General features: G+C 38.0%; 1 protein-coding gene across 1 annotated transcript in view; it reads right to left on the bottom strand.

Moving 5' to 3' along the window:
• Positions 1-12,036, bottom strand: part of LOC126184477 (dynein axonemal heavy chain 7-like) — a 1,143,184-nt gene that overhangs the window by 1,036,688 nt on the left and 94,460 nt on the right. The window contains exon 5 of the mRNA XM_049926869.1: positions 5,765-5,898. Coding sequence (XP_049782826.1) covers positions 5,765-5,898 — 134 coding nt within the window. The remainder of the gene's footprint in view (positions 1-5,764; positions 5,899-12,036) is intronic.

The raw sequence follows: 12,036 nt of genomic DNA on the forward strand, positions 1-12,036 counted from the left end.
GCCGGCTTGCGGTCTGCATCAGTGACTCTGGGTGAGTATCGGGCAGCCTCACTGGCCTGGGGATCGTTGGAGAGGTAATTCTAGTTCCAGCCCTTAGTGTTGTCGTTTTGTGTGTATGTAAGTTCAGCTTAATTAAGTCTCTAATTCATTTCTTAGCAGTTTTCAGATATTAGCTCGAGGTACTTTGCATATGCAGAAAATGAGAGTAATTTCGCGAGTTTTGACTTTATAGCAGTGTTTGCTTGTGCTCTATAACTTTGGGATAGAGCGGCATGAAGCCACCTACATCAATGAGTGTGATTAGTCAGAATAAATCGTGTAACTGATTATGAGCTGTGCATGTGGTTTTAACTTTCGGTAGCCATATTAAGAAAAGGACACTGTGTTTGTCGAGACTTGAGTGAGTTTTCTTTGTCCATCGGTTGAATGGCAGCTACCACGTGTTTGTTCGTGAGATTGTACCTTTAGTATTCTATACTCATCTAAGAGCCGGTTTCCCTTTCTTAAATAAATACCTTTGGTCTACAGTTAGATTTTGCGATCTTTCCTTGTCGTGATTTTCATATTTAATCGATGTTCCTTTGTAGTGGAAAGCTACATGGCGGCTATTGATATACGATAGCTTCCACCTTAGGAAAAATTGTTCACAGGACGTAGCTCGTACTCTTTGTTTCTTAATTGAAATTCCGTGTAAATTTTACTGTAAATTTCGGAGTAGTTTTGTCTCAAAATACGTGGCCATCAAGGCTACTCTCTCTCTAACCCAATTTAGATCTTGTTTCCTTGTTGAAGAATTGCGCAACTTCTTTCTCTAGTCCGAATGTGTGTATGTGTGTTAATAACACAGTTCTTCTTGTGCATCCTGTTAAATATCTGAATCAAAAGAAAAAATGCACAGTACAACGCATTTCTGATATTTACTTACTCACCTACTATTTATCCAATTCCTATCGAGCCACTTCTAGCCCAACTAAGATCGTATGTGTATGAATATTTTTACATTTTAACAGCATTTTCCCAAAATTGATTCTCCTCCACAATTAATCAAGAAATTATCTATGTATACCAATCTTTCATGATTTTTCCTCAAGTGAAGTTTATTCACTACTCATTTTGAAACAAATTGTAGTTAAGTAGTAGGTTCATTCAGACGACGACGCAGGTTAAATTCACACAACAATATACCAAATTAAAGGTACATAATGATGCCCCCACAAAGAAGTCTAGCAACTATTTATCCAACACAATGATCCTGCCTGGGTTGTGTAACGAAAACACAGATAGCCTAATATATCATGTAAGCACATCAAATATTTATAACTGTAGAAAGGATGTGTTTAGGTGGTTTGACACTTGGAATTACTCTGAAAATAGCATTTATAACATCCGCTTGTCAATAAAAAGAAAGTGGGTTTAATGAAAGACCAATTGTCAGAGAAAGTATTACTGAATTCATGGGACAGAGAATAAATGTATGCTCTGGAAACTGAGACACAACACTTAATTCACAGAGTAAACGGCGTGAAATGCTCATCCACAAAAGAACTTAATACTGATGATTATCAGATATGTTTGTTAAACGATATTGAAAAATCGATTTTGCAGTACATAATTCAATCCAAGCAACATGTTGGTTCTACTATTAGTCAACATAAACTTACCTATTATTCACTAGATCATAAACGTTTGATACATTGGCTTGGTGTCCCTACTGTATCAAAAAAATTATTATGTGATCATAATTAATCCAAAAAAGACCTGTAAAAATCTAAATAATATAAAGGTTTAAATAGCTCTACATTGTACATTGCAGCTTGAGGTGAATACCATGTTTCCGGCAGCTGAGACGTGCAGAGATAACTCCTGCACTACACTAAGGTCTCTCTGTATCGTAGCAACAAGTGAGGAGACGCAGAGATGGTCCCTAACATATGTGCCATGTATATGTCTATGTGTTACTGATGCAAAAGCCTGAGAGATCCGAGTACTTATACATTTTTGAAAAAAATTATGATATGACATTAATGATGAGATCAATCTGGAAAGCTGTGCATGGACATGTGATATGAGATTGAAAAAGAAAAATATTTTGGTATAAATAATGAAACAGTGCAGAGGTCAATATATTACAGTTTCAGTGATACTAGTCTCAATTTTCTTACACTTTTCGGGATAATTTTTACAAATTCAGAGAAAGTTATTACAATATCAGGAAAGTTTGTTACATTGTTTGCTGAACATAATTCTCTCCAGTGAACATTATTTCACATCGTTTTGCACTTACCATAATTCTCCACTGACTATAATTCTCCATTGGCCGTAATTCTCCACTGACCATCAATCTCCATTGACGATGAGCGATGAGTTGCCATTGACTCTAATTCTCCACTGACTATCGTCCTTTCAACTGACTGTCATTATTGAAATACAGAGGTGTGTGTTTGTGAATGAGACTGAGACTGAGAGAGAGAGAGGGAGACCAACAGAGAGACAGAGAGATAGAAGAAATGATAACTTTGCATGAGAGACCACATGTGAGTTTAATGAGTACAGTATTAGATGTATAAGACACAGAGATGTGTGTGTGTGTGTGTGTTTGTGTGTGTGTGTGGCTGACTGTGAATCCCATTTCACATTTACAATGCCTATCTTTGGCCTTGGAGTCACTTTAGTATTACTCTAGAGGTATGTATGTGTACACAATTTTACATAAATAATGCATAACTCTGCTTTTGGCATCATCCTAATATTGCACCAGACGTATCTATGTGTACATAAATAATGTATTTGTCACAAGTTTTGTGCATCACTTGAAAATTAAGTCAGAGGCACGCAAATCTCTTTCGGAAATATATAACTCAGCACCATTTTTTATGCTAGAGTTATGTATGTGTACGCAAATAATTTAGCTTGATACTTTTTTGCGCCACAGATACGTGCCTTTCACGGCAATAATGAATATCTTTGACTTTCAAATGGAGCTTGCGTTATCTGGCACCATCTTAGGCATATTTTAACACCAAGCTCTGACTAGCTGGAAAGAGGAGGGGGAGAGTTTTTAATACTTCACTCCATATGGCTTGTCAAGGAGGGCTGGGAGTGGAGGGAGGAGAGGGATGGTGTGTGTAAAGCACAACTGGGGTGGATGTATTTGAATGTAACTGTTGTTGACTTTCAAAGAAATAATGTAACCAGACACCTTCTTTTGATACTTTGCTGTGATTGATTGGAGAGGAGAGGCAGAGGCTGTGGGGTATAAAGCTCAATTGGGAAATTTCCACCATCGTGAATTTATTTGATTGGCTATTTCAGTTTTAATACTTGGCTATGAGTGTTGTGGAGGATGAGAGGGAAGGGACTCTTAAATTTTCCACTAGCATAACTGTGCTATTCTCGCCATATTCGACTTTTGAGTGGCTTTTTCATTTTTGATACTATGCTGTCATTAGATGGAGATAGAGTAGAAGGGGAAAGCGGAGGGTCAATGGGTGTGACTTCTCATCAATAAGGATGATAACGTCACTGATATGCTTAGACAGTCATGAAGCACACGTAGATGACTCGAAAATTCTTCCAGAACATCCATACCATACTTAATGATACCTGTACGATTCCATACAGATTACAGGAAAAAGCTCCTCTCCTTATAGCAGCAGAATTATGTAAAGTTTTTTATGTTCACATATTATCACCTTTTTTGAGAAAGCAGTTCTCCTAAATGGAACTCAACATGCATTGCACAGATATCTTGTGATATTCAGATCGCTTTCTTCATCCATGCGATGCAGAGCACTGTTGACATTGAAGCCACAGTTGACGTGTTCCTTGACTTACAGAAGGCATTCATTACTATTCTGCCCTGTTTTTTACTGAACAAAATACAAGAGTGACGAATACGTGAACAGATTTGTGAAGATGGATGTCAACTGCTTGTATATAGAACTGAATACGTCGTTTTCAATTGGACAAAATCAACAAATGTAAAAATAATGTCAGGAGCAATCGAGTTAAACGTATTTTTTATAGTGGACAATGTCGAAAGCTTCATGAAACTGCTCGTGGACGATGTTGCTGTCTGTAGGATAGCTGAAATGTAGAAAACAGTTGCAAAATGCACCAAGACCTGCAGAGGATTTACAATTGGTGCAGACACTTGCAAACGATGCTCACCACCTATTAATGATATATTACTAGAAACAGCTAGAGCTGTGAACTACATAGGAGTAGTTCCCCACAGCAACCTAAAGATATAAAAAGAAAAAGCAGGTGCCAGACTTAAACGAGAAAAATCATAACGAAATAATTCATAAATTAAAGAAAAGTCTTAAAAAACAGTCGTGAGTGGACCTGCGTGTGTAAGTACTGCGATAATGATTGGAAGTTGGGAAGTTGAGCTATATCCTTCAGCAACTTGTTCATGTGGCTCCCTACTGCCCAATAATTCCTCTATTTAGCAGCTGACTTCTTTCTCTAATAAGATTATATTTATTCCATCCAGAATTTTTCATTAATACATTGAAAACACCAGATTAATATTTATTGATGCTTTACCATCTATCACGTGACATACAATCAATAAAAATTTAAGTACAGCAGTTTGCTAAAATAATATGCACCAATGGTAAGGCGACTAAAATCAAACGCAGTATATTATACCCATATCAAAGCGAGGACGTATATTGCACTACTTTCTTAAGGGGTAATAACTTTACCCCCAAAAGATTCACACTAAAAATGTAGATATGGTCTTATCACTTTCAGAATGTCAACTGCTTAACTAAAATTTCAGTTGAATAAATGAAAAATAAAAGTGATTACAATTGCAGATCAGCAAAAAACTGTATGGTTATTTTTGTTCCAAAGTGGAAATTGAAGCATAGTGAAATTAAAAAGCAAGAAAAGAGGTCATCAATGGGAAAAAGCGTATATCTAAGAGAACACTCACTTCCTTTAACTTACTACAATTAGTTTCAGTTGCAGAAATAAGCGGAATTAGATAATCACTAATCAGACAACAAAGGAAACTTAGTCAGGAAATAATGATAAGTATTTAAAACAAAGTACACAAGAACTGTAACATATATACCGAAAATAAGAGGTTTCTTTCACACTGGTACTCAACTTTCCATATTTGTTGAGAATGCTCATGAGAAACTTACAGCAATCTTTCTTGATAGCAAATGTTTTCGACAGTATAATGACCTATATTAACAAAAAGTAGTAGAGCCGCTCATTACGTTCATATTAAACACACGATAAGTCATGTATCAAAATCTATCATTAACATAATTTTTAATGTCATCACTTTAAGGATTATATATCAGCTTAGCTGTTCTGACCATAAATATTTTGAAATTCGTTACATATATCCTGTACCTGACTACTGTAATAGAACCCAACCAGAAATCGCAAGACTGTGAAACCTGACATCTTACATGCAAAATTTATCCTTTCTTATCAGTGGAAGATTGAATAGCAGCTATATTACGGCAAGAAATTTTAATCAGGCAACAGCAGATTGCAACAGTAATTCAAATATATTATTTAGTAGTTAGAATTAACTCTGCACTCATAGTTACCCTCTGCCAGGTAATAAATTGTGAATTGGAGAGTAATCATGTAGGTGTGGATATATATTGTTTACAAACAAATACATAGAACACAAGTAATTATTCCGAACCTGTTTATACAAGATTTTATAGAATAATATAGCACTCAAATAAACTATGGTAAAGGTTCATAATATATAAATACAATGACTCACTTGTGAAAATCATTTGTTGCTGATTCAATTTCATCGTACTTCAGATCACTGAAAGAACCATTCATCCATACTTCGTACTTCAGTCGCCATTTGTGAATAAGGAAAACAAGTTGAGCAAATGGCTGTACGATATTCTGTAACATGAAAGCCCATAATAGCAGACATATTTTATAGGTTAAAACTATAGAGCTAGTTAACGTTTTTTCAGTATGCAAGGAAAATGAATTATCTTTTGTTAAAATCAGCTCGTCTGTCTTGAAATATGAAACCATGGATGCCATACCTATTTTTCAATATTAGACAGAATAAATCGCACAGCAACTCTCATTCTGTACCAATTACTTAATTTCACACTTGAAATGTGATACTAGTAAACAGAAAAAAATAATAATACTTATGTGTTGTAATAACCCTAAACTTAAGCCAATGCAGAATTCAAACACAGATCTGCTTTCCATTACCAGTCAGCTTAACTAGTTATGCCACTTGAGTACGGTTCTAAGTATACCTCATACTTCCAATGGGACTCCTACAACTTCTAAACATTACTTTTCTTATTATGAACATATGTCAAGACACATGACGCTGTAGTGTGGGAATCGGTAGCTACGTGAACAATTACAGTCCAAACCTATCTTTGGTCTCCTAGACACACAGTGTCACCCAAGATAATATGGGACACTGTCCATGTTCCCAGTACAAGAAGCTATAGGACACATGTCAACTGATGAAAACATCCTAGTGTGGTTTTTTTAGACGTCCAGGTGAAATATAACGAACTGTGAAGTCGAAAGAGTTGTTATCGTTGTGGCCTTCCTTCCAGAGACTGGTTTTATGCAGCTCCATCCTCTGCAACGCTTCACCTCTGTATAAATTTTGCAACCTTCATTCGCTTGAGCCACCTTACTGGCTCTTGGTCTCCCTCTACTAGTTTTCATTCCCACACCTTCCTCCATTACAGAACTGATTATTCGTTGACTCTTCAGGATGTGTGCCTATCAAACGATCCCTTCATTTCTCAAGTTGTGCCGCAAATTTCTGTTCTTTCTAATTCGATATAGCATCTTATCAGTAGTAATGTGGTATAGTCATCTAATCTGCAACAACTTTCTGTAACACCACATATCAAAACTTTCACGAGTTGCAGATAAACTTTCTCTCCCTTTATCTATTACCTGCTGACTTTAAAACAGGACGGAGCGTATTCTAGTCAATATTTTCAAAAACGTTTCTAAATTTACAACAATGATAAACTGAGGTTTGCCATTCTGCAGCCTATCTGCTGTGATTTTCCTCCTGTTCGGTTTATACTAGTCTTTCCATCCATCTGTTGATAATTCGTATTAGTATTGCGTGACCACGACTTATTAAACTGGTATTTCGGTAGTACCCATAATTGTCAAGACCTCCCTTCTTTGAAAAAGCAATGAGTAAATACATGTTTAAGTCTGAGGTGAACGGTTTTTCATGATTGGTTTTCCCAATGATTTTACTATTTCTGAGAGAATGTTATATAATTCAAGTGACTTTTTTTGGAAGTTAAGTTGTAACAACAACGACCCTGTCCTATATTGTACATATAAGTAATTTTTTTTCTTCTGATTTTTCGATAAACTTGTGTAATTAATGTTCTGATTTCATTTCTTTTTTGTTTCATGCCATTGTGTTAAGAAAACTGTAAACGAGGTTCAATGTGAATATTAATGTTTATGTCAAATGTCAAGAATATTGTAATAGAATTGAAATGTAACAAATGTGGAGACTGTTGTAAGATGTTTAAAATTGTAATTGTGCATCTGGTTCATACGTAGGCAATGTGTTAGGATATGTAGAATGCAAAACCTCGGGTGAATACCCGGCCTGTCAGGGAGCGGTAAAATGTGGATGGCAGGCGAGCGCGAGAAAATGCACGCGCGCACTGCACGGCACAACGAGCTCAGCAGTAGTTGTTGGAGTTTGTCACTCGTTTGAGCAACACCTTCTGGAGCGAGGAGGCTCTCCTGGAAGACGTAGTTTCATTGAGCCTCGGGTATGCTGTTCCAACGCCCACACAGCATGGCAAAATTCCATAGGCACTAAATGGAAAAGTATTGCGGCGCTAAGAAGAATTAAAGTGCCGATACGTCAAGAGCCATAGCTGTGGTTGTATGTGTGCTCTGTGCCTTGCCATCTCGCCGCCCGCCAACCGCCGCATCGATACAAGCAGGTTGAAACTTTTAGTACTGTATTCGTATGGACCAAAGAGTGAACTGTTCAATAATGACATAAATTTTACCAGAACTTTCCCATCATGTAATTATCCTCACAACTAACCTAGACAGGGTCCTTTCCAAATGTTGTACAATCCGAGTGTCCCGAAATGAAAAATTAAACTTTGTGTTAATAATAATTACTTGCAGACCTAGCTATGTTAGAATGGTGTTTAAAGAACTGTTTTGTTAATGAACCAGCAAATGAATAACGAAGGTCTAACGAAGTTGAAAGATAACTTTAATATTGATATAGTAATGAAGTTTAATTATTTCGAGACAGATATAAAGGTATTTAAATGAGTAGTAAATAAGATAAAAAGAGTAGTAACTCATATACTGGAAATCTTGAACGCATAATAATTTCAGTAATCAATTTTTTAATACAGTGGTCATAACAGTTTCAGGGTCCCCCCCCCCCTTTTTATTCATTTGAATTCTGAAGTGTTCTAAATTGGTTTGACCAGCAAAAGTTAAAGTCAATATAAAAGTCAAAATTTATCAGTGTTTTATCTTTATTAAAATTGACATTTTGTGTGTGGCACGAAAGTGATATTTCTAGGGTAACCTATGCCCGATTTTAATCAGATTAATAGACAGTATAAAGTTTTGTACTATACATTATAGTGTAGTGTTATGTATTCATGGTTTTTCCATATCTATACAGAACGTAAAACTATCAGTTCAATAGATTTTTTGGTTCTAAAATTCGACTATATTATGCAGTGTTACAACTTGTTGTTTTGCATGAATATAGACCAACTTGTACAGGGAAGAAACTCAGTTAATGCCTAATTAGGCTGGCGACCGTATTATTATCAAATTGGTAGCATCTTCAATGTTGCTTTTGGTCCATCCTGGCGTGTAATTGCATTTCGAACCTGCTTGACGGATCATTGTTATTACAGAGTGGGCGTAAGTCTGATTTACCACCATTCAGGTACACGCGGTCGATATCTATACAAAAATCCATCTACCATAGTACAGGCTTTAACGAGTATTGTGTGCCCCACGCGCACGTTACAAAGTATTTCACTGCTCTGTCAAAGTTTTCGCGTTCCCTATGTCATTTTAATCCACTAACTCTTGCCTTTCCATAATATTGTCTTCAAGTTTCTTTCCTTTAAAAAACCCTTCTCTATATTCGAATTATCAATCTTCCCTTCTTTGCTTAATACTGGTTTGTCACCTGAGCTTTCGATAAATCATGTAGTTGCTTCTCTTTTCTCCAAAGATTTCTTTAATTATCAAGCGGCATATATGGTTGTCATTTATTTAAATTTTTACCTTTCTGTAATTTGTTCAGCTTCGGTCTGCATTTCATAACTAATATATTACGTTCAGAGTCCACATCTAAACCTGGACCTTTTTCAGTTTAAAATCTGGTTCCTAAGTCAGTGTCTCACCATTGACTGTATACATTTCTTCCAAATATAAAACCTTCTTTCACGATTCTTGAACCAAGTATTGGTAATGACTGCATTGTGATCCATGTAAAATTCTGCTAGGCAACTTGCGCTTACACTGCTTCCCCACAGTCCACGCTGTGCTACCATTTTCCTTCTCCTTCTTTCTCTACTACCAAATCCCGTTCTCCCATCGAAATTAAATTTTTGTCTTCCATAAGATACAGAATACTGCCACTTTTCTCACTGAGTAGTGTTCCTCATCTCTGAAAGTTTGTAGGTGTATATACTTACACTACTGTACTGGGTCGTGAGTTTGTGTCTATCTTGGCTATGAAAATCTGTTTGCTGTTCATAATAGTTCACCCACATTTTTGTTTTCATGTTCATTATTAGACCTGCTCCAACATAATCCCTATTTTGTATGTGTTGATATATCCCTACTCACCTGAGTAGAAATGCTGTTCCTCCTGCCAACACAATTCACCAGTTTCCACTATATTTAACATAAACTCATCTTTTCAATCTCTCTGACCTATCTACACAATTAAGGGGCCTAAGGTCCAACCCTCCGACTCGCAGAAGGCCTGATTTGTTTCTCCTGATTACAACTTTCCCGTGAGTATTCTCCAACTGGAGTTCCGAACTGAGGAGTATTTTTTCTCCAGTATATTTTACAGGAGGATACCATCATTATTAAATCATACTCGTACAATTGAGCTGTATGTCCCCACTGCAGTTCCCCTAGCTTTCAGCCGTGCTGCAATCCCGACATAGGATGGCCACGATGGCTAATGTTACATGGCCAGATCAGTTAATTATTCAGACTGTTGCCCTCTAACTACTGAAAAGGCTACTGCTCCTTTTCTAGAATACTGTTTTAGTCGGACTTTTACATAATACCGTTCCGACGAGATTGCATCTACGGTACAGCCATCTGTAGCAGAAAACTGTCTTACTTTTCGAGCGGTCTAAGGCGCTGCAGTCATGGACTGTGCGGCTGGTCCCGGCGGAGGTTCGAGTCCTCCCTCGGGCATGGGTGTGTGTGTTTGTCCTTAGGATAATTTAGGTTAAGTAGTGTGTAAGCTTAGAGACTGATGGTCTTAGCAGTTAAGTCCCATAAGATTTCACACACATTTGAACTTTTTTTTGTCTCACTTTTGGTCAATGGCATACAAGGAATAATACAAGTGGCAAACGAGGTAGAAAATATTTAAATACAAGAAACTGTCCCATTATCATTGATCGTTGCTCACTGTCGAGTCTTCAGAAATGTCTGACCTTCATCAACTAATTGAGATCGGCCATTTGCCAACAGACACGCACCACTTCGAGATGCAGAATACTGCATGGCGACAGAGAGGACGACGGGCAAAGAGGACAATGCTATCTGAAACTTCCTGGCAGATTAAAACTGTGCGTCGGACCGAGACTCGACCTCGGGACCTTTCCTTTTCGCAGGCAAGTGCTCTACCATCTGAGCTACCCAAGCACGACTCACGACCCGTCCTCACAGCTTCAATTCTGCCAGTATCTCGTTTCCTTCCTTCTAAACTTCACAGAAGTTCTTCTGAGAACCGTACAGAACTAGCACTCCTGGAAGAAAGGATATTGCGGAGACATGGCTTAGCCACAGAAAGGCAAAGGTCCCGAGTTCGAGTCACGGTCCGGCACACAGTTTTAATCTGCCAGGAAGTTTCATACCAGCGCACAGGCAGCTGAAGAGTGAAAATCTCAGTCTGAGCACAATGCTATCTGTCGCACGTTTGGGGAGCAATTCCAGCTTTTCACCGGAGACGACACATCTCTTCATTCAACTGCATGACGAACACCTGGGAAGTATTGGGTTGGGGTTGTTTTGGGGGAAGGAGACCAGACAGCGAGGTCATAGGTCTCATCGGATTAGGGAAGGACGGAGAAGGAAGTCGGCCGTGCCCTTTGAAAGGAACCATTCCGGCATTTGCCTGGAGCGATTTAGGGAAATCACGGAAAACCTAAATCAGGATGGCCGGACGCGGGATTGAACCGTCGTCCTTCCGAATGTCAGTCCAGTGTCTAACAACTGCGCCACCTCGCTCAGTGGGAAGTATTCATACGTCCTACTGCATCTGTGACATTCTCATACTAAAAAAATAAATTTGAGGAGAAATGCGCAGATCTTCTCTGAAAATTTTCTATGCCTTCTCTTCATTCAACTTGGTTAGGGTACCAGTCTATAGAACAATACTCAATAACAGGTCGAACGACGACTTTTGTATGCGACCACTTTCATACGGGAATGACACGACCTCAGGATCCTTTCAGTAAATCTAAGTGTAGTATCTGCCACCCTTACGACTAGGAAACGAGTCACTGCTTGTACATCTACACCAATACTTCACAAGCCATCTGACGGTGTGCGGTGGAGCACACTTCTGGTATAACTAACTGATGCGCCCTTCCCTATTCCATTCCCGAAAGGCGAGTGGGAAGAGTGATTGTCGGTAAGCCTCTGTATTAACTTCTCTCGAAATTTCAATAGTAAACCTTTCCGTGATGCACAACGCCTCTCTTTTGGCGTCTGCCACTGGAGTTTGTTGAGTATCTTGTAACGCTCTCGCACCGGCTAAATGATCCC

The sequence above is a fragment of the Schistocerca cancellata genome, chromosome 4 (genome assembly GCF_023864275.1).
Source record: "Schistocerca cancellata isolate TAMUIC-IGC-003103 chromosome 4, iqSchCanc2.1, whole genome shotgun sequence".
NCBI classification, from domain to species: domain Eukaryota; kingdom Metazoa; phylum Arthropoda; class Insecta; order Orthoptera; family Acrididae; genus Schistocerca; species Schistocerca cancellata.